General features: G+C 32.1%; 2 protein-coding genes across 4 annotated transcripts; one reads left to right on the top strand and one right to left on the bottom strand.

Annotated features, from left to right (window-relative positions):
• The first annotated feature begins 1,521 nt into the window (after positions 1–1,521).
• Positions 1,522–15,845, top strand: LOC111301198 (stomatal closure-related actin-binding protein 1-like). 2 transcript variants are annotated; one of them, XM_022896690.2, is made up of 13 exons: positions 1,522–1,613; positions 2,020–2,318; positions 2,753–2,881; positions 3,647–3,739; positions 4,901–5,041; positions 5,349–5,417; positions 6,732–6,815; positions 8,491–8,671; positions 13,569–13,685; positions 13,816–13,874; positions 14,814–14,948; positions 15,320–15,469; positions 15,594–15,845. In XM_022896690.2, the coding sequence occupies exons 2-13, from the start codon at positions 2,037–2,039 to the stop codon at positions 15,636–15,638; spliced, it is 1,485 nt and encodes a 494-aa protein (XP_022752425.1). In that variant the 5' UTR covers positions 1,522–1,613; positions 2,020–2,036; the 3' UTR covers positions 15,639–15,845. The 2 variants fall into 2 exon arrangements, with proteins under 2 accessions (XP_022752425.1, XP_022752424.1); XM_022896689.2 differs by having other exon boundaries at positions 15,563–15,845.
• A 1,095-nt stretch (positions 15,846–16,940) lies between these two features.
• Positions 16,941–21,416, bottom strand: LOC111301197 (epoxide hydrolase 1-like). 2 transcript variants are annotated; one of them, XM_022896688.2, is made up of 3 exons: positions 20,641–21,253; positions 17,413–17,654; positions 16,941–17,317 (listed from the first exon to the last, which is right to left on the bottom strand). In XM_022896688.2, the coding sequence occupies exons 1-3, from the start codon at positions 21,109–21,111 to the stop codon at positions 17,068–17,070; spliced, it is 963 nt and encodes a 320-aa protein (XP_022752423.2). In that variant the 5' UTR covers positions 21,112–21,253; the 3' UTR covers positions 16,941–17,067. The 2 variants fall into 2 exon arrangements, with proteins under 2 accessions (XP_022752423.2, XP_022752422.1); XM_022896687.2 differs by lacking the exons at positions 16,941–17,317; positions 17,413–17,654 and adding exons at positions 19,507–19,904; positions 20,219–20,463 and having other exon boundaries at positions 20,641–21,416.
• Positions 21,417–23,877: the final 2,461 nt, after the last annotated feature.

The following is a 23,877-nucleotide window of genomic DNA, read 5'->3' as shown; positions in this document are numbered from 1 at the left end:
AATTCTTTCCTAATTTGTATTTTTAAAAAAGAAAACAAAATCTTCCTAATTTAAAAATTTTATTATTGTCAACTTGTTAAATGGCTAATTTCTCTTTCTTTATTTACTATATTAAATTTTATTTAACTTTTCAAGAGTAATTAGAAGATAAGGAAATATATTCATGAGTAATTAACTTTTTATTTAGTTTCTATTTTTATTTGTATTATTGATCAAATTAATTATAGCTTATCCATATAAGATAAAAATATTGGTTATTTAAAAAGTAATAAATGTAATTAATTTAGTCTAACTAATTATTTTTTAACTTAAAATATAAATTATCCACATTGACTATTTTCTTTTTTATCAACGGGTTTGACTTTTATATATTTAAATAAGATAAGAAAAGATTGGTTCAATCCGATAAATTTTTATATATTTAAATCAGATGGTTTAATTCCATAACTACTTATTAGTCTTGTTTCTTTTGAACTTTTAGGTTTATTTTGTTATATAATTTGTCAATATTATTTACTATAATTTTTTATATTCTCATAACAAAGAGAAAATATGTTGGTACTCAAATATAAAAATATTTTGCATAAAATTTTAAAAATACAATTTTAAGATGTTATTGAAGAAAATATTTTTCATATTAAATATAATAATAGTATATGACTAATATGATGATTGTTAAATCTTTATCAAATTAAATGAAATTACGCTGTTAAATATAATCCTAAGCTTAATTGTTAGAAAAGTAAAATAAAGTTGAACAAAAATGTTGTAAGTTTAGAATTTAAATTTTACTATCTATAACTTTTTTTTTTAAATTTTTAGGTTATGATTTTTTTAAATAAAAAATTAATGATTTTTTAATAAATGTTAAAGCTTAAATGCATAGATATTTTACATAACAAATAAAAAATAGTTTTTTTTAAATAGAAAAAATAAGTTTTATATCAAAAGTAAAGAAAGTAAAAGAATATGATAAAATAACAAAAATAAAACTCTTAAATTTTATCATTTTATCTAAATAAATTATTATTTTTTAAAGCATCTAAATAAATATTTAATATTTAATTTACATTTAAATAAACCTTTAACCTTTTGTTTATATTTAAACAAATTCTTAATATAAATCAATCTATGATTTAAAATAATAATTTATTTGAATATATGTAAAAAATATATATATATATATAAATTTATTTAATAAAAATAAAATAGTTAAGAAAATTTTTTAATAATTAGGCGAGTACGTGTAAACTAAAGACAACATACAGGCCATTTGAGAATGAAGTAAATTAAAAACATAAGATGCTGTCGAATTAGAAAAAAAAAAAAGAAAGTAATCCAAAGAGGAAGGGCGGCTTTTTCTTTCTTTCTCTCGGCTTTTCTATTCTTTTGCCCTCCCTTTTCAAAAAGCAGAACAACTAACCAAAAAAAGAAAAAAACACTTCCCTGCATATTCTCTTTTCTTACATTATTTATCTTTTCATCGTCAACTATTTATATTAATTTCTCTACATAATCCATACACTTCCTCTTCATTTAGTCCTAGCTGATCCAACAATCTAGTTCCGCTATTTTAATTTTCCTTTTTATTTTTTCCTCAATTTTCATGATCTGTAAGTTCAATTCTCTTTTTTAACCTTTTTCTTGAATTAGGGTTTCTTATAACCAAATACTCTCTCCCTTTTTTTGTTTTTGTTTTTGCTCTTTTGTTTCAACTTCCCTCTGCTTTACAAGTTTTCATGGGGTGTTTTATTTTGGTTAGAGTTTAGAGAATTTTCTGATTTTTTTTTTCTGAACTTTTGATCTATAATTTTTGTTTTGCATTTTTCGATTATATTAGGCGTACTTGGAATATTATTTTAATTTATTTCTGCTTAGTTACCAAACTTGTAATTATCTAACTAAAATTGGCTTTTTTTTTTTGCAATGATTTATCCATTTCTAATTTTTTTTCTAGTAAGTTAAATCCTTTTCCAGAACTGAAGAATTAAAACCCTTTGATTTTTGGTGATCTAACAGAGTTTAGTTTCGGAACAATGACGAGGGTCAGTCGGGATTTTGGTAATACCATGCAAAAGGAAGCAGTTCCAGCTCTGTCAGCTGATGTAATATTTGCTTCGAGTCGTTTTCCCAATTACAAAATTGGGGCAAATAATCAGATTGTGGATATCAAAGACGGTCCTAAATTTTTGTCCATGAAGGAGGTTGTTGCACGTGAGACCGCAATGTTATTGGAGCAGCAGAAACGCCTCTCTGTTCGTGACCTTGCTAGTAAATTCGAGAAGGGGTTAGCGGCTGCTGCTAAGTTGTCTGAAGAGGTTGAATTCATTTATTTATGCATTGCAGGTTTTTTTGATAGATTGCTAAAGACATTTGTTTAAATTGCCTGACATTGATGGACTTATTTAATCCTTATGAAGAATTCAAGGAATTGAAGATAGGTTGTTGGAAACTACTTATACGTTGGTTTGTGTTTAATAAAAGGTTAGCTCAGTTTTGCCAGTTAGTGGCATTAAGATCAGTTGAATAGTAGATTTTGTTTTATGGGTTGTTATCATTGTGTTTATGCATCTTGGAGTATCACTGGATTGAAGAAATAGGTTAGTTCACTGAGTAGTCTGTTCATGTGAGTGATTCTTCTATCTTTCTCTGTTGTTTCTGTTCACAGTTGAGAAGCATCACGACTATTAATTTCTAACCTATACGGATTGTCATGTAAACAAATCATAATCTAGTCATATATTGGATTCAGGCTAGACTCAGAGAGGCAGCTTCGCTGGAGAAACATGTACTTTTGAAGAAGCTTAGGGATGCCCTGGAATCTTTAAAAGGGCGTGTGGCTGGAAGAAACAAGGATGATGTACAGGAAGCTATTTCCATGGTTAGTTAGTGTTCTACCTTGTGCTTCTACCATAGAGTTTGTTACCTATAACTGTGCTATGCTACTTCTATTTATCATGGTTTTGGAAGTTAAATGCTATTTAAAATGTAATCCTAGATTTTACTTTAATAAAACTTTGCTATTAATCTTGGTGCATAGAGAAATAATGTTCATGTTTAAGGATGAGGAGAAAAAGTATGCCGTATCTTTAAGGGCAATGATTATCAATTTGTTGCTTCAGTTGGCAGCATTAGATTCAAGGGTGTTATTATCATTTGTATCAACATTGTTCATACTGTAATTATTGGTAAAGTGTTAGGATAGGAGTTAATTTACCATTAAATATGATATTCTGTATCCATTCCTGCTTTCTAGTTAGGAAGGATTTGGTTGTATAAATAACATGGCAAGTGAATGGTGATATTTTGCTTTCTGCAATAATATTGTAATATTTTGTCTTATCACTATCATTTATGGTAAGGTTAGATATCAAGCTAACTTCCTTCCTGGGAGAAAAGTTCATCTTGTTTGATATGAGCTTTGAGAATATGTCTTTCCCCCACCTTTTGGGTGGAAAAAAATGGATAAAGATAAAAAGGAAAAAAAGGTACTTCAATGCTTGAGATGCTCTCTTTTAGCCCTGGTTACATCTTTTCCCCTTTGCATGGTTCTAGAACCATCTATTTAGATTCTTGGTTAATGTATATGGCCTGCAAACTTTCAAGTGAGGCAATAATGGCCTTTGAATTATGGTTATTTCACCAGGTGGAAGCTCTGGCAGTTCAACTTACTCAAAGAGAAGGAGAGTTGATTCAAGAAAAGGCAGAAGTGAAGAAACTAGCAAATTTCCTTAAGCAGGTAATATAACGTATGATAAATGCTGGATGATATGCCATCCTTTTTTTTTTTTTTCTGGATTTCATAGTAAGTTTGTTTAGGGATGTATATTCGTAGCATCAATATATCTGAAAATGCTAACAATTAAATGCATTATCCTCTATATATACGTAGGATGCTTTCCTAAGTGTGTTTTTTGGTTAAGAGATAAGTACTAGCTTATATATTATTTTGATTAACGTTTAGAAAATCTAATGTATTGTCATGACAGAGAGAGATCTGTTACAGTGTTTCTCCTCAGCATTCAGAATTTCATGTTAAATTACCTCTATAGATCAATTTGGCTGAAAAGTGAATGTATATGACACCACTTGGTTAGTTATTATAGTTTAGTGGAAGAATGCCTTTTTCTTTTCTAAAGTACTAATGTTTTTGGCTGTGGTGATGTAGGTTAAATTATGGTTCTCTGAAGTTACAAATATATATTTTGCACTTGGAGTTTGAGGATATCCTATTGAAATTTTGAACAAGATAATAGTTTAGGAAATGTTGTGCTTGCCTTTTCCATTTAAATAGTGTGCGATTATTTTAGAGAACCTGTTATCGTAGCTATTCTTTATGACACCTGCCATAACTTTAATCTTTTATCTCCTTTTATTGTTTATTTGGTTTGGTTCTGTTCTGATTGCTGTTGTTGTACCATTACTGATACAATAGTGGCAGAATGCTCTGTTTGTTGCCCTCTGATTATACTGGCAAGCTTTTATTTTCCTTGCCCACATTTTCCTAATTATTAAGCCCCAAATAGGCAAGTTATAAAAGGTCATGCTTTCCTAATTCTAAACTGTTTATGCTTCTATATTTTTTGGTTTAAGTTATTCAAATGCAGTTTTAGCTGAGAAATAAAAGCACCTAACAACTGTTTTGTTTTCAGAAATGTATTTTGAGAATGAAAGATAGAAAAGAAAACCCAAGATGCCCTGACCCTGAACAACCTTTAATTTTTTTTTGTTTTTAAAAGAAGGCTGCTATAATTATTTTGTGGGAGTAATCTAAGTACCTAACTAAGCTGGGCCTGGATCCAGAAATTATTTGCTTAATTCCTTTTTTTCTTCTTCGATGCATAGAAGTAGATGTAATAATTCTTCTGTTAGTGCTTTACTTTTGCATATTTGTGTATAGGCTTCTGAAGATGCTAAGAAACTTGTTGATGAAGAAAGAGCTTTTGCTCGTTCTGAAATTGAGAATGCAAGAACAGCAGTTCAGAGGGTGGAAGAGGCCCTTCAGGAACAAGAACAAATGTCTCGAGCTTCAGGCAAACAGGTTTTTGTTTTTTCATTTGTCTTTTCTGGACTTTCAAAGTTTGGTTGTGCGAATTTGCATTGTCAATGATCTACCTGCTAAACATATCTGGCTGTATATTGATTCTCTCTTTCCACGTTGCATTAACTGTGAAAAATATCTATTGCTTAGACATATCTTAATTTTACTATAAATTAATTCAAATTTCGTATTTATACTGTTCTCTTGTCAGTTTCTCATGTTCATCATAACAGTTTCTACTTTGTGTGATTTTATTGTAGCAATTTTGTCTTTTCCTTAGAGGACAACTATTTCACATGGATTTCAGGACCCGGAAGAATTAATGAAGGAGGTTCAAGAGGCTAGACGGATCAAAATGCTGCACCAACCAAGCAAGGTTAATCTCAGATCTGTGACTGATTCTTTTTTCATAAGTATTCAAAAAGATTCTTTTGAATTATTTTTAGTCATTTATGGGTTTATCTCTTGCTTCTGTCTCTATTATTTTATCCATGAAAATTGTTTTATTTTTGTGCATGATGCTAGTTGTATGTGGCTGTTGTAGAAATTCATAATCTTTTAGTCCTACAAACTCATAATCTTATATGAAGTGCATGGACAACATTGTATTTGGAGTACTTTCACCATATTTCTTGAGGCCACAATGGCTTGCTGGGGTTGATGGGATTTCTTGTTTAATTCCTGTTTCCTAGCCCTAATCATTTGAGGTATATTAATGGTTTTAAGTCTGTTAAGCCTATTTTTGGATTCAGTTAAGGGACAAAAATCTATCTGTAAAGATTAAAATAAAATAAAATAAATTATAGGTAAAAAAGCAATAAATATAAGAGGCTGTTTGTTACCATGTGCATGGTTTATGCATGTATCTTTTAAATATAATTTAAATCTAGGCCTTGTCTGGGCTAAGGTAAAGTACTTATTATTTGAGTTTTTGTTGCTTCTGCTGTTGCCTTTTTTAGATAGGATTACCAAAAAGCAAGTCTTAATGTGATCATGATCCTTTCTTGCTCTTTAAGTGAAGACAAAAGAAAAAGGAAATGGAATTGTGTGATGAACTCCAGTCTTCTCAAGAAAATGACAAAGCAAGCCAAGTTTTAAAAATATTATTACCAAAAAGCAAGTCTTATTATTGCCATGGCCCCACTTCCTCTGCACCAAACAAAAAAATTAGAAGAAAAAGAAAATGGACTTGATAGTGATGAATATTGTTCATCAGAACATGAAAATCACTTATAGACGATCCACTTGGGCATTTCTTTTGTGGCATTCTGAGGTAACAATGGAGTGGGATGCATAGTGATAAATGATGCAATTTGACTTGTTTATGTATATTGAAGTCTAATTGAGCAGATTCTCAGGTTAACCTTTGTGTCTACATTGATAAGAGAATTATTGTTTAAATTTTTTTTGTCTTTAAGTTTTCTGTTTGGTCTCTAGCATAGAGTTTTCTAATTTAATGATGGATTGTCTTTGGCTACAAAATAAATCAAGCTATGGATGAGCTTTTGTAATATTGAGGTTGTTTGCTCAAAAAGCAAATCATAGCAAGTCTGTATATTAATATATGTAGAAGCATCCTTTAGAATTTGTATGCTTTGCTGCGTTACAGTTCAAATTCTGCAAGATGTCTCATTTCCATCCATTTTTAGTTGAAACAGTGGATGAGTTCAACCAATATCAAATTTTGCAGGTTATGGATATGCAACATGAGCTTCGAGCATTAAGGATTCAACTTGCAGAGAAGTCTAAGCATTCCCTACTGCTTCAAAAAGAGGTTTGCCTTTTGTTCTGTAGATTTAGTTAATCAGTTTCTTTCAGCCATTCTAGTAGTCGAATGAATGTTCATAGATTTCTAGCTTGTTCTTTGATCTTCCAAGATTTGTTCTTTTAGGCACAATGTTGGGCCACAAATTTTACATTTCTTTTTCACTTTCCTTTCCATTTAGCATATTGGTATTTACTTTATTGTAGGACATTGTTTGGAACTGAAAAATTAGCTAAGTCTATGCATCTTTTGGATAATGCTTTGATCTTTAGTTCTTCCGGTTTCAGCATATTAAGGCTGAGGGCCTCATATGTTTCAGTGAGAAAAAAATGGATAAAACCGAAAACCGATTTGAAACTGTAGTGTTCGGTTCGGATTGGTTTTTTTCTTATTCAATTCGGATTAAGTTCGGATATTAAAAGTATATATTAGGATTGGATTGGATTTCGGATCGAGAAATGAAAAACAAAAAAAAAAGGGGAACCGAATTGTATTTTTTTTAGCTTTTATATATATTTTAAATAAAACGAAAAATCGAACTGAATCTAATCCGATCTGTACCGTTATCACTTCATTTCTTATGCATTTTTCAAATCTTTCAACCAATTTGGATGTGTTTGTCATAGGCAAGAGCTGCAATAATGATGGGTAGGAAATTCATTTTGTTTTATCCTTAAAAATGATCTGTACGAGTTTAGATGATTCAGTTTAATGGTATATTGTGGTATTGTTTATTTGAGAATTTTTGCTAATCGCTAAAGTATTGCGTACTAGCAGGTTGATCTTTCTTATGCTTAGAATTTTTAAGACACTTAATCACGTGATAACTGACAATTTGGCAAGTCATGCTAGACAGTGTAATTATCATGTTGAAATTTCACTCATTATCTGGTTAACTGTCTAACCAGGGAAACGAACATCCATGGATGGAAAATTTTGAATACTAATTAGTCCATAAAGAAAGCATAAGCATAGGAAATAATAATTTGAATTCTACAAGGATTTGAGATCCAAGATAGAGAACTATAAAATTGACTCTCAACAACTCCTGAACTATATAAATAAAAGCTGTAGAACATTAGAAAAAAGCTAATATAAGAGTGGTAGACTCAAATCTAGCTATTTGCAGCACCTCTGGAAATTACCATGATAACCATGACTCTTAATATTTGGAAAACCCCACAATAAATGAAATGCAAAATCTTCTATTCTAAAGAATAAAAAATAAGACTTAATAGTACACTATCTACAGCTTAACCCTAAATTAGTTCAACATCAAAGACTAAAATTTCAAGATTTCTTGATATTTAATTTTCTTTCTGAATCTTGTCTAATCGATTTCAAAATGCCATACACATGATCTTATGGTTTCTTGCTATCCAAATAAAATTCATCCCTAATAGATTTTTTCCCAGAATTGTTTATCAGCTCCTAGTATTTTAGTTATTCCATTTGAAATAAAGAAGCAGAAATAGTGGATAATTAGTATCATTTTGTTTGCTAGTTTGCAGTGGTATATTGGTATTCTTTGTGAAGGATTTTCAATTAACTTCTCTGATACATTCATTTTCTAATTTCTCTTATGCATTTGTCTGGAGTAGAGTGTTGCATATGATCGATATATTCTTTTCCTTTGATCATTGACTACTTTAACCTTTTGCTTTCCTTAACCCTTTTTTAACAGCTAGCAAAAAGCAAGAGAGTTGAGGGAAATTTATCTCATTTATATGAATTGGATGGTGCTGAAACTTTAGGTTCTTATTTGCGGATTAAACCTTGCTCTGATATTGCTCCAGAACTTTCAAAATGTCCAATTCAATGGTATCGTATTATGTCTGAAGGTAGCAAAAAGGAGCTTATATCGGGTAAGATAGCCATTGATGCTTTTCTCTTTATGTTTAAGAATATTGAACAGGTGGTGGCTGACGCATGGGAAACTGATTTTCTTGATGAAAGAAAAATATTAATGTCATAACACGTTTTAGTGTCTTCTTCTATGTTGCTCCAACCTTTTATTTTCCTTGAAGTACCTGTGTCCGGAACATATTCTATGGACATATGTAAGCAGTTCCGACCCTCCAAATATATGGAAAAACTTAGAAAAATTGCACTTACCAGTGTCGTACACATAACCATATCCAATACTCACCCCGAGTCCGACTAACATAGGTCTTCATTTCCTTTCTTATGCCTATTCTTGTTAGTAAATATGTTTAAATCTTGTTCCCCATTATGCAGTATTTAGTTATGTTGTCAGCGAATCATTGTCTTAACACTTGCTGTTCCTTAAAGCTGAATGTGGAAACTGAATGTATATTGAAAAACTGCTTATTTTGAATTATACAATAATCTTAGGTTTATATACAACTAACTAGGGGTTAAACTAGGAAACTAAATCTTCCTTAATTCTAGGGATACAAATACTTAATTCTAGAGATACAAATATAAATATACAGATTACAAGATTACAACCAGCTGTAAATAAGTGTTTTCCCACACTCCCCCTTAAGCTGGTGAATAGGTGTTTTCCATTCCCAGCTTGGAAATAATTCCTTGAAATGTTGCACTGCTGAGACCTTTAGTCAACACATCTGCAAGTTGACCCTTGGTTGATACATAAGGTGTACAAATCAACCCACTGTCTAGTTTCTCCTTTATGAAATGCCGGTCTACTTCAATGTGTTTTGTTCTGTCATGTTGTACAGGATTATGTGCAATGCTTATTGCAGACTTGTTATCACAGTAGAGTCTCATTGGTCCATCCCACTTGATCTTCAAGTCTTCTAAGATAATCTTTAACCATAGTAGTTCACAAATTCCTTGAGCCATTGCTCTGAACTCTGCTTCAGCACTTGATCTTGCCACCACATTCTGTTTTTTACTCCTCCAAGTCACAAGATTAGCACCTAAGAAAGTACAGTAGCCTGAGGTGGATCTTTTATCAGTTACTGAACCTGCATAATCAGCATCTGTATATGCTTCTAGAACTAACCCCGAATTTCTTTTGAATAAGATACCTCTCACAGGATTGGCCTTCAAATAGTGCAATATACGGTAGACAGCCTGTAGGTGCACTTCTTTAGGACTATGCATAAATTGACTTACCACAATCACAGCATATGCTATATCAGGTCTAGTATGTGAGAGATAAATGAGTCTTCCAACTAATCTTTGGTACATCTCTCTATTTACAGCAGCATCTTCATTAGCTTCTCCAATTTTATGATTAGGATCTATAGGGGTATTTGCAGGTTTACATGCAAGCTTCCCAGTTTCCTTTAGAAGATCCATCACATATTTCTGTTGTGAGATAAAAATACCATGCCGTGAGTGAGCTACTTCAATTCCTAGGAAGTACTTCAATCTCCCTAGCTCTTTTATCTCAAATTCTCTAGCTAAACACTGTTTTAGAGATTCTCTCTCTTTTTCATCATCACCAGTTACAATTATATCATCAACATACACTAATAGAACTGTGACTTTCCCTGAATCAGAGTGCTTGATAAACAATATGTGATCTCCTTGACTCTGTTTATATCCTATTGCTAGCATCACTTTGACAAATCTCCCGAACCAAGCTCTAGGAGACTGTTTAAGGCCATATAAAGCCTTTTTTAGCCTGCATACTTTGTTTGCTTCTAGATGACCTCCAAATCCCGGTGGAACCTTCATATATATTTCTTCTTTCAAATCACCATGTAAAAAAGCATTCTTTACATCAAATTGTTGAAGCTGCCAATTGTAATTTGCAGCCAATGATAACAAAATCCTAACTGTATTCATCTTGGCAACTGGAGCAAAGGTTTCCTGGTAATCTACTCCATAGGTTTGAGTGTAGCCCTTAGCCACTAACCTAGCTTTATAACTTTCAATAGTACCATCTGCCTTGTATTTTACAGTGAAAACCCATTTACACCCCACTGAATTTTTTCCTTTAGGCAACTCTATCAATTCCCATGTCTGATTTTTCTCTAAGGCCTCCATTTCTATTTTCATGGCTTGCCTCCATTTCTCATTGGATAATGCCTCGGATAATGTAATTGGAACAGAAATAGTGTTTAGGCTCACAAGAAAATTTTTGTAGGATGGTGAGAATTTTTCAAATGACACAAAATTAGATATTGGGTATAGTGGATACTTGGTACATTCTCTGGTTCCTTTCCTAATGGCAATAGGCAAATCATAATCACTAGTTATAGTGTTAGAAGATTCATGCTCATTTTGAGAAACAGAGTCAAAAACTGTAGTTACCTCATTTTCAGAGTTAGGATCATGTTCTTGGACTCGCACTGGTTCAGGATCTGGAACTTTCCTTCTTGAGTACACCTGTAATTCCTTCATAGAATCAAGAACAATATTATCCTTTGTCACATCTTCCGTATTTGGAATGGGTTCAGACTCAAATTCAGTGTTTGACTTGGGCTCAGCAGAAACAGGTTTCGACTCAGAAGAATTAATGGGTGTAAATGTTGAAGAATGGGGCAAATCAAGCAAAAAGAAGTCTTTATCCTTATCTTCCATGAATGAAGTCTCCCCCTGAAGATAAGGTTGAGTAAAAAATGGTTTATTTTCTTCAAAAGTGACATCTACAGACACATAGAATTTTTGGTAGGAGGATGATAGCACTTATATCCTTTTTGAGTTGAAGAATACCCCACAAAAATACACTTAATCGCTCTTGGATCCAACTTTCTCCTGTTATGACTGTGAACATGAATAAATGATGTACAACCAAATATCCTAGGTGTGAGATTGTTTGTGGTATTGAGGTTGGGATAAAATTGTGAGAGTAATTCCATAGGAGTTTTAAATCCCAAAACTTTTGAAGGTAACCTATTTATAATGTGTGTGGTAGTGAGAACAACTTCCCCCCAATAAGATTTAGGTACATTTGCTTGAAAAAGAAAGGCTCGGGTTGTGGCTAGTAAATGACTATTTTTCCTCTCTGCCACTCCATTCTGCTGTGGAGTATTAACACAAGATGACTCATGGATAATCCCCTCTTTTTGGACATAGGTGGATAGACTCTGGTTGAAGTAGTCTCTTGTATTATCAGACCTAAATCTCTTGATTCTCACTCCAAATTGATTTTAGATCATGTTTTGGAAGCTTAAAAACACTATTCACATCTGATTTGGATTTAAGTAAAAAGACCCAAGAGACCCTAGTACAATCATTTATGAATGAAACAAACCATCTCGCACCAGAAATATTAGGAATTGTAGAGGGACCCTAAATGTCACTATGAATCAAGTAAAAGGGAGTAGAACTTTTTTTGTTACTGATTGGAAAAGACACACGTCTATGTTTTGCAAATTCACAAATATCACAATGAAAATCTTCAACATTTAATCCTTTGAACAAAGAAGGAAACATGTTTCTCAAGGTTCCAAAAGAAGGATGTCCAAGACGAAATTGATAAAGCCAAATTTTGTCTTTATTGAAAGATTTTTCAGAAAGAAATGACAAAGGTAAACTATTTTTGATACTACTTGTGTTATTTGATGTCTCAAGATAGTATAGTCCATCCTTCTCCTTAGCAAGTCCAATCATCTTTCCCGAACTCTGGTCTTGAAATTCACAATAAGAAGGATAAAAAGTTACTTTGCAATTCATATCTCTGGTAAGTTTTTGTATAGATATCAGATTAATAGACAATCTAGGAACATGAAGAACATTTTTGAGAACAAACGAGGGATTAACTTGAACATCTCCTAATCCTGCCACTGTGGTAAGTGAACCATCAGCAACAACAATTTTCTTATTACTAGGACACAAGTTATATGTACTAAACTTTTGTGAGGAATGTGTCATGTGGTCTGTGGCTCGTGAGTCAATGACCCAAGAACTCGTAATAGGCTTAGCCGAGACATTTAATCTATGAGAATCGGAAGCTTTACCTGAACTAGAAACTTTACCCAAAGAAAATACCATAGTAGGCTTTTCGAGGATTTTCAATAAGTTTCTCAGCTCTGATATCATGTGGAAACTGAATGTATATTGAAAAACTGCTTATTTTGAATTATACAAGACTCTTAGGTTTATATACAATTAACTAGGGGTTAAACTAGGAAACTAAATCTTCCTTAATTCTAGGGATACAAATACTTAATTCTAGAGATACAAATATAAATATACAGATTACAAGATTACAACTAGCTGTAAATAAATATTTTCCCACATTGAACATCATTGTGGCTGTTAATTAAAGTTGATTTATTTTTTGGTAATTTATTTAATTAAAGTTGGAGGTTAAGCATGCAAAGTAGTATTGCCCATGTTCAAGTATTCCATTAGGCATTAATTGGTCTGAAATGCAAATATTATCAAGTGGGATAGCATGTTATTTTATGATATATTAAAAATTTTAATAGCTTGTCATATTCAAGTCAATAAAATTGGTCTCCCTAATACAGTTGATTAAATTTCCTATAACTTTCAAAATTATGTGTACATTCTCTATTAAGCCCATGCATTCTATGATAATTACCATAAACACAATTTGATTTATGTTCTTTTTCCATTAGCAAGGAATAGAGGTACAGCTATTTTAAAATTTAATCTTTTTTTAAATAAAACAGAAGTTAGCTTTTCACTTTTCCATCTTTCTTTCCAAGCATGCTATGGAAAGAAAAATAATATATTTTTCCATCTTTTTACTTTTCTCTCCCTCTAATTTTCTGTCTTTCCATTTTTCTATCCACTCTACGAAGCAAAGCCTTTGGGATCTGATTTTGTTGGTCTACCTTGCTTTTTTATCAGGTGCTAGCAAATCAGTTTATGCTCCAGAGCCTTTTGATGTTGGTCGAATCCTGCAGGCTGAGATTGTTTATGATGGCCAGCTGATCATATTGACAACTAATGGTGCTATTGATCCAGGTTTGCTATGCTGCGTGTTTTTTTTGCCTACATTTTTTTTTTTTTTACTTAAGAAGTTTTGAAATTTCTATTTCTCATTACTTAATGAAATCTACAACCTTTTTTTTTTTTCCTTTGTTTGAGAAAACAGCTGCTGGTTTGGGAAACTATGTGGAGGCACTTGTGCGGAAACATGATGTTGAATTCAATGTATGTTGTCCTACTTCCAAAAGTTCTCCTATATATGGCTAAATGAATAGTATTTGCCTTTATGTGGTTTGGGTACTTCAATTAGGGTTTTGTCATTGAGTCTTTCTATATTGATTTATTTAGTTGCTGTTTTATATTTGGTAAAGTTTTAAAAGAATTTTTTTATGCTTAGCAGATAATAATAAGAGTTTCCACTTTGAGGTGACTTTTCTTTGCAACTAAGGTGTGATGCAATTACTATCTCATGAGCAGTGGTTGCCTAGGGAAATGATCTCTCCTCTGCTTATTTTCTTTTGCCAGATATCACTTTGTTCTTCGAATAGTTTCTCCTGTTGCTGCAGCACATTAGAGCATTGGAGATTTAAACATTTTCCCTTACTTTGTAGAATTTTAAACCCTGAATAATCCCTCTGAGCTTCAAGCTTTAAAATTGTAGAAAAATAATGTTGAATTTATAGTTCCTGCATCAGGCACAACTTCCTCTCTGGAGTCGGTTATTCTCTGATCCCAATTTCTGTTGCTTACCAATAAACTTGACCTTGCTTGTGATTGACCCTGCTGCTCCTCATTGACTAAATAGGCTCTATAATCTTGCTAGCACTCATTTGATCTGTGCCTGGCACATTCTGGTTTTGGTCCGAAAATACCATGCTGAAAAGGTTTTAATTCTTTGCACATGTTTAATTGACTTATTTTCATCTCATCAAATTTTCACTGGTTTGAGGTGCAGTGGATGCATGAGAATATTGTATGTGCTTGAAAATGTAACTATTTATTTATTTATTTGTTTTGGCTTCTAATTTATGTTCACTTTATAGGTTGTTTGCTGAATGAATGGATAGCAAAAATGGTTCTCATATCTTCTGTAAAGATTTTAACTACTTATTTCCTTATTTTGGCTTTCTTATATTATAGTATTACCGTTTCATTATTTTATAGGTAGTTGTCACCCAGATGAATGGTGCAGATCATCCATCAGAATCTATTCATGTACTACACGTGGGGAAGATGAGGATGAAGCTTTGTAAAGGAAAGAGGATAATTGCCAAAGAATATTATTCCACCTCAATGCAGGTATCAGGGATTGTAAATTTTCTCATTAATGAAAGTTGCTTTGGTGTTTTCTACCGGTAAAGGGGAAGAAAGAGGAGTTTTGGTGTTCTGCATATATTCTACACATTTTCCTTTATGGCTTTTCTTTTGGCTGTCGTTATTTAGAAGCAATTTTACGTACAAGGCGTAGTAAGAAGGTAATGGAAAAGAGCCATAGAACAAGAATCCCATGCAAACATGTGGATAATGCACTCTCATACTTCTAAGAACCACACCGCCGTATAAATGATTAACAAATTAATATTAAACATGATATTTCTGATATTCATATCTGATGTGTGTACTATGTTAAAAACATAGGTTGTTTCTTACACTTTGTGCTTATGCTTCAGCTTTGTGGAGTTAGAGGGGGTGGAAATGCAGCCGCCCAGGCATTGTTTTGGCAAGCAAAGAAAGGTCTTTCAGTTGTATTAGCATTTGAATCAGAGAGAGATAGAAATGGAGCCATTATGCTTGCCAGGAGATTTGCATTTGACTGCAATGTAAGTGGTTGTCCAAATTCTGCTTGTGTACACCCAATGTGTATGAACTTAAACCTACTAATTTTGTCCTTTTCTTTCACTGTTTTCCCCCAGCTAAATGATTTTTATTTTTGGCTAATGCCAGATCATGCTCGCCGGCCCAGATGACAGAGCTTCTTTAGGAACCTAACAGATCTCCTTAGGATTATGTTTTGCTAATTGCAATTATTTTGAGTTTTTGTTATGTATCATAAGTTTGTAATGCTAGGACATGACATACATTGTTTGATTCTGTTTTGGGTTCCACCATTCTTTTTTCCCCCTTCCATTCTCCTGTCCCAACACCAAGGTATTGGTTTTTGTTTGCCTTTAATTTTTAAGACTTACATTTGGAGGATATCTGGAGTTCTCTATATTTGTTGAACGGGCTATGCACTATGACAGATTCGTGAATGATTTGCCATTCATGTCACTCTCATGGATTGAATGCTGAGAGGCACCGTTTGTAGACATGCCTTTGATAATGGACTATGCACTTTGAAAAAAGCACGCCACATTTCTGTTAGGCACCGTTTTTTCAAATGAAAGTGAACTTTGTTATTTATTTTTTTTAATTTATGAATTTTGGAATATTATTTGTGATTATTTGATAAATTTAATAAATAAACAGAAATTGAGTTTATTCACAAAAGCCTTATTTGTTTACACTTTGAGTGTAACTTAATCAAATATAAATATATTTTACTATTTTTTTAGTCTATTCATTTAACTAATAAATTTAAAAATATTATTTGTAATTATTTGTTAATTTTAATAAATTAATTAATATTAAATCTACTCACAAATTATTCATTGAATAGTGTAGTTGTTTACTTCATTTTTCTGTTTAGCATTGTATTTTCATGTGCTTGCACGTTTCAACCAAAGCTCATTTACAAGCTCGGAAATAAGTTCAAAGATTTGCTCAACCAAAGTTCAAGCTTAAAAAGGAAAAATCATATGGATAATGCAGAAACGTCAGAGATCATATATATATATATATATATATATTTTGTTAAGTGTATGGTGCTCTCGGGTAGGCTTCATCAAATTATTTTTTGGGTAATAGTAACGAAACTTTATTTTGATGTTTTTCTCGTCTGGCAGTGGATGGATGAAATGTGGCAATTGATTTGATTTTTTCCTGCAGATGCTAACGTCCACCCATCGGGGACCTCATTGAGGATGTTTACTTTTGAATGAGCTAGTCATAGCATATTCATGACTAGAATTTCTCAACGTTGCAGAGGAAAAAAATTCCAGAGCAAGAAATTTGGGTATCCTTTTCCATTTTGTGTTTCACTATAGGTAAAAAGGCAAATATTGAACTTATCCTTAATTTAGTTAATCCAATTTTAAAAAATAATATTCAATATCTCTGATATTTAAATTCTAATCTCAATAAATTTTTTCTCTAGATCCTTTATATAAAAAAAAGACGAACATTGTTTCTGTGAAATTATTAATTCCAAGAGCATGACAGTCCAAGAATATTAATCTTCTTAAGACATGGATGAGTCTAGGCGATCATCCCAGCCAAATTTTATCATACAAAAGCTTAAAGGGACATGGCTTTGATGTTATTCCAATTGGCGGAAGAAGTCATAGATGTGATTGTTAATCTCATCTGCTTTTTCCATGTTGATGAAGTGCCCAACTCCTTCCATTACAACTACTTCCTGCAAAAGTGGTACAGCTTTCTTGAACCCACCATTGTGAATAAATTCCTTAAGGCCAGGGATATGATAAACCAGGTCTCGATCACCTACAATGAACTTAACTGGTGTTTTGATTTCACAACCACTCCAAGGTGCCAAGAGTTCCCAGTTTCTGTCATAAAAACAAATAGAGAAAACAGAATTTATAAAGTAGCACTAAAACATGAATAAAAGTGTCATTAGTTGTTGGAAAGAATTGAAACAAACCGGTCAACGTTTCGGTAATAGTTGATTCCACCGGTAAAGCCTTTCTTGTCAAATTTAGTGACATAGTAGTTAACTTCTTCCTCTGATAACCAAGAAGGCAACGTAATTGGGGTATCTGCTGAATGTCCGAAGAGTTTGCCTTTGGTTAACATAATTGGACCTGGAACTCGGTATGTTAGGAATTCCTTGACAACTCTGTGCGTACCAATCTCAGCAAATTCAGCCTCTATTTCTCCAGGTTCCTGCCATGTGAAGGATAGTATATGCCACGGTTTATACTAATTTGTAAGATAGTATTTATTTTAATTCCGTCATGGTTAATAATTATATCTTAAATCAAATTTTAATACATAACCGATATAAAATTTATGATTTCTGACCACAACAATATGAGTTTAATTGAGGTCTACAAAGTGATCATAACATTGTCCAAGTCTATGGACATAGCTAGCAAAAATATAGCCACACTTGACCAACCAAAATTAACCCATTTATAGATTCTTGAGGATATAACTAAAATGGGTAAATTGAGGATATACCATTCACCTTCACCATTTTGTGTTCTATCCCTTCCATTTTCTTAGCTTTCAGCCTCTCAACTCAACAACTTTTCTTTCTCGTCTTTGTTTGTCACCGTAACGTCTTTTTTATGGCACTGTCCTTTTGAAGATTCTTTGGTTGTCCGCTGTGCTAAATGTCATGGCTAACAAGAGTGTTAAATTGTCTGCATTAGACTTGTCTGTTTCTTGAGCGACCGTGTGATTGTGCCCGAAAACTCTATGAGCTACAATAATAATAAAATTAGTACTAATTTATTAGTCTAAAGTCTTTACTAAATTTATTTATTCATTGCGTAATAGACCAAATTAATATATACAAGATGGATAGATAATATTTGGAAAGAATATAAATGGAGCCTGGATCCATGGACAATATTACAGCCATGTTATCTGATATCGTCTAATAATTGGGGGTAAAAACAATAAAAATGAAAATTCCAATGCTCCTGTTGTTCGTTTCCCTCTTGGAAGTGGACAGATAAGGAAGAAAATGAAAATCTGGAAATACCTTTCAGGCTTGACCTTGTAACTTAGTTTAGTTTAGTTAATTGTCGTTCTTAAGAGGCAGACATTTGGATCTGTTCAAATTTTAGTACTTCTGAGACTATTATCTCCTGGTTGCTATTTTACCAAAAAAATAAAAAACCCAGCGATGATCATCAATGTTTAATTGTTGTTATCTTATAAATATTAAATATCAGTTTTATTGTGATTTTATATTTAAGTTGAATCATTTCATTTATTTATTACTCATTGATTTTTTGTTGGTAGTTAATATGATATTAAAATTCAAGTTCTATTATGTTTTTCTGTTACGTTATTTTTTTCAAATTTATCATTTCTGTTAAAATAGTATTATTCTATTTCTGTTTGGTACATGGGAATTTGTAGGAAAATCTCCCAATTGTTCTTCTTCCTCTTCCAACTTTGGGCAAATGAGATTAGGAACTGAGATTTAGCTTTTAACAGAAGCTCCAACTCTCGACCTGCATCCGTCTCTTTCAATGTCTATCAGAACCGAACTTGATATTGATCTTGATTTTGGGAAGATGCAAAACAGACAATGACGTAGCTTTCTTCTTTTTTTTTTTTTTTTCCTCTTGTTTTTTCTCAATTTTTTACCAGAAAGAGGGAAAATATTTTTATAGAATTTCGCCCTTATTTTCCTCAATAAATTTTTCCTTCAACTTTTTCACTCTCACCTAACAGTTAAAAAATAAAATCCATGGATTCCATTTTTCCCTCAAATTTTCCACCAAACATAGCCCATCGTCATCCATTTAAGATAATTGAGATATTCTGTGAATTAGACTGGACTTGATACTTAAACATCTCTATTTTTAACTACCTCAATTAGTTAATTATTTTGACATGTTATGATCCATGACCATAAGTTATGAACATCAGCTGGACCTTTTACTTGATGCACTGCTATTCCTATGTTGTAATGCTGATTATCATAGCTAATGAAATTTTACAGGGAAAAGAAATTCCACTTCTAGCTTGTGTTCTTTTGAATTTTCGTTTTCATCCATAGATAAAAGGCAATATCTATTTGTCAAACAATTCCAAAAGCATGACAGTCTAAGACTATTACACAAAGGCTGGTTGAACATCATGGATCCTAGCCAAATTTATTACACGAAGGCTGACATACATAGAGCAGGGAAGGACTTGAAATATCAAACAAACTGGCGGAAGAAATCATAAATGTGATTGTTTATGTCGTCTGCTTTTTCCATGTTGATGAAGTGCCCAACTCCTTCCATTACCACTACTTCCTGCAAAAGTGGCACATCTTTCTTGAACCCACCACTGTGAATGTATTCCTTGATACCAGGCATATGATAAACCAGGTCCTGATCCCCCACAATAAACTTAGCTGATACTTTGATCTCACAACCAGCCCATGGTGCCAAGAGTTCCCAATTTCTGTCAAAAACCAAACAGAAATATAAGGAACTTGAGATGCTGCATAAATTGTTGGTACATGATTATTTGTATATTCGTATTGTATTCGTATTGTATCAAATATATGTAAAATATAAAAAATTATCGTATTAAATTTGTATCGATAAATCAAACAAAAAATATATTTTTTTTTACTTTCATCAAAATCATATACAATTTTTATTAAAATGGTAAATGATAACGTTTCCGTGTTACTTTATAGTGTTTAGAATTATCTACATTATAGTGTTTAGAATTATCTAGATTAAGGTTGGAAAAAGAATTGAAACATATACCTGTCCGAGTTTCGGTAATAGTTGATTCCACCAGTGAAACCGCCATTCTTGTCAAATTTAGCGACATAGTAGTCAACTTCTTCCTCCGACAACCAAGAAGGTAATTTGATTGGGGTATCTGCTGAATGTCCGAATAGTTTGCCTTTGGTTAACAAAATTGGACCCGGAACCCTGTATGTTAGGAACTCCTTGACAACTCTTTCTGTACCAATCTCTGAAAATTCTGCTTCTATTTCTCCAGGTTCCTGTTAATATATATCAAAGAGGATTAATCTCAGTTCTGATTATGATCCTTACTGATCTATAAAAAGTTGCCAAATCTAGTGGAACAACAAATTGAATAAACCAATAGCAAAAAGTAAAGCCTTCTTGGAACCTATAAAATATTTTGAACAGACAATAGAAAAGTGTGGCACAAAAACCTGAAATCTGCAGATGTAATAATCATTCCCATAGAAAGCTCTCCAGCCATCAATGGGTCTAACTTGTCGAGTAAATGGAAGGAATGGCACACTCAAATTCAACAAAGCTTTCACTTTCTCTGGCCTAAACAAACACAAATACCAAGCCATGTAAGCGCCCAAGTCATGTCCTACTACGAAAACCTTCTCCTGGTCCGGAGCAACAACATCCAAGAGCTCAACCAAATCCCCCAGTATATGGAAGCACGTGTAACTGGTGACTGGATGTGGGGCATCCGTGTCACCGAAGCCCCTCAGGTCAGGGGCCACAGCTCGGTAGCCCAGGGAAGACAAAGCAATGATCTGGTGACGCCAAGAGTACCATAGCTCGGGGAAGCCATGGAGGAAAAGAATCACAGGGCCTTTCCCTTTTTCTGCCACATGCATGTTTATACCATTCACCTTCACTATTTTGTGTTCTATCCCTTCCATTTTCTTAGCTTTCAGCCTCTCAACTCAACAACTTTTCTTTCTCGTCTTTGTTTGTCACCCTAACTTCTTTTTTTAGCACTATCCTTTTTAAGATTCTTGGGTTGTCCGCTGTGCTAAATGTCGTGGCTAACAAGAGTGTTAAATTGTCTGCATTAGACTCGTCTGTTTCTTGAGCGAGCATGTGATTGTGCCGAAAACTCTACGAGCTAGAACAATAATAAAATTAGTAGTAATTTATTAGGCTAAGTCTTATAGACCGAATTAATAATACAAGATGTACAGAGAAATATTCGGAATGAATATAAATGGAGCCCTGGAGCCATGGACAATATTACAGCCAGGTTATCTGGTATCGTATAATAAAAAGGAAGCTCCAATTTTCCTGTCGTTGTTTCCCTCTTGGAAGTGGACAGTTAAGGAAGAAAATGAAAATCTGGAAAAAAATTTTAATACTTTCAACCCTTTTTTTTATTCTAAAGCTGTTACCTCCTTTGTTGCTATTTTACGTTCATCATTAAAATGCTCGTTGGAAAAAAAAAAAAAAAACCCAGTGATGATCATCAATGTTAAATTGCTATTATTTTATATTTATTAAATATTAAATTTATTTTGATCTTATGTTTAAGTTGCGTCATTTCACTTATTATTAATTATTTTTGGGTTGATTGTTAATATGATACTAAGTTTTATTATGTTTTTCTGTTTTATTACTTTTATCTATTATCTTTTTTAAACTTATCATTTAATGTCATTGTATTTTTGTTAAATATAAAAATTTTTATAATTTTATTTTCAAATTAAATATTTTATCTACTATTAATTAATTTTAAAATATATATTTAATAATCTGGTTGACTTTTCAGAGTACTTCGTTCAATTGGGAACCCAATGGGAATGCAAAACGAGGGAAATCACAAGAATAAAATAAAGCAACCACTCCTCCGCATTTTATATATAATATATATTACATAGTTTTTTTAATTATTAATTTTAATATATTTAAGAAATAAAAAATAAGTAAAAAAATATTTATTTTTTTAAAAATTTATTAAAATCAATCATTAAAAAGTATAAAATTTTTTAATTTTATACTACTTATGCTTATAGCTAAGCTTTTATATATTTGAAAGACTACTGCCGCTAACAATACTGAAAAATCTCTGCTCCAAATCATTTGAAAAGAAGATAATATAATTTAATTGATGAATATTGGAACTGAACGGCCTCTTTCATTAGCGGCTCAAGAGTCAACATGTCTTATCAATTTTTTTTATGCGTATAGATATAAAAAAGAGAGGAAAAAGAAAGGTTTCTTTCTTGCAAACCTCTATCTTGTCTTCCATATCCGGTACTTCTATAAAATTAGCCGATCATGTTGATAAAATATTAAAATTTTAATTTTAGTTATCAAAAATTAAATTTTGATGGCTCAAATCTGAAAAAAAAAATTTATAAATAAAAATTCCACATCAATTAAATTTAAGATATCTTGCATATATCTATACATATAATTAAACGTTAGTAATTGATGATACTTGGCAAATCGACTTTCTAATTGATTAATTCACAAGACCTTGTTTGGTTCCTGGGAATTTTTAGGAAAATCTTCCCATTGTTCTTCTTCCTTTTTCAACTATGGGCAAATGAGTTTAAGAACTGAGATTTAGCTTTTCATAGAAGTGTTGGGTTTGAAGTAATAAATACAACAATGCAAAAATAATATATTACAATAAATTTATAGTAACAAACAATAATAAATAATCAACAACATAAAAAAAATAAAGCACACTAAATTCTACGTGAAAAACCTTTCAGTGTAGAGAAAAAAAATTATGGACCACAAAAAAAATCTCTACTATAAAATAATGGATATACAAAATTTTTTTCTAACTAAAACTAAAGCTAATCAATAACTAGAGGGACAATTGAAGAATCTTACCAAATAAATGACTCAATAAATACACCATGAATTTGTTTCTAAAGAGCTTCAAACCCAATCTTCACCTTTTAAAATGTAAAACTCTGAATCATAAATCTACTAATAAAATTTCAATTCAATTGGATCATGGATCGACTTTCGTTTAACTAACTCTCAATTTTCTTTCTATTTTTCCTAGCTTTTTTTCTTTCTCTTAGTTTCGGCGCCACCACCTTCTGTTTCTTTATTACATAGCCCCATTTTATTGTTTAAGGTTTTATACAAGTAGAGTTCTCTTAGGTCAAAGATAAAAAAAAAAAAAACTTTAGGCCCTTTAATTAGCCAAAACCAATGGGGTTAGACTTCACTATTCCTAACAATCTCCTTCTCCAGTCCCATTAGGAGAAGATTCATCCCCATAGCAGTTTCATTTGGAACTTACCTTGACTAAAGAACCCATTTCGACGAAGTTACTGCAAAGCTCAAACTTTTTTTTGAAAAGTATCTTAGTCAATATATCTGTTATATTCTTATAAATATGAACTTTTTTTAACAGTATCTGATGTTCCTCAATCACTGAACTTAACCAATGATATCTAATATCAATGTGCTTTATTTTAGCATGGTACATGGTATTTTTACTTAAATCTAAAGTACTATGACTATTACAAAACATCACATACTCTTTTTAATTCACCCCAATTCAAGAATCCAAAGCATTTTTTTACCTACTTCGATTGCTACAATATACTCAACCTCTGTAGTTGACAAGGTAACATACTTTTATAACTTAGACTATCAAGAAATAGCTTCTCCTACAAAAGTGAATAAATATCCTAAAGTAGATT

This window comes from Durio zibethinus, chromosome 15 (assembly GCF_047325235.1).
Source record: "Durio zibethinus cultivar Kanyao isolate XHJ-2024 chromosome 15, ASM4732523v1, whole genome shotgun sequence".
NCBI lineage: Eukaryota > Viridiplantae > Streptophyta > Magnoliopsida > Malvales > Malvaceae > Durio > Durio zibethinus.
This window is presented reverse-complemented; position numbering and strand designations above follow the sequence as displayed.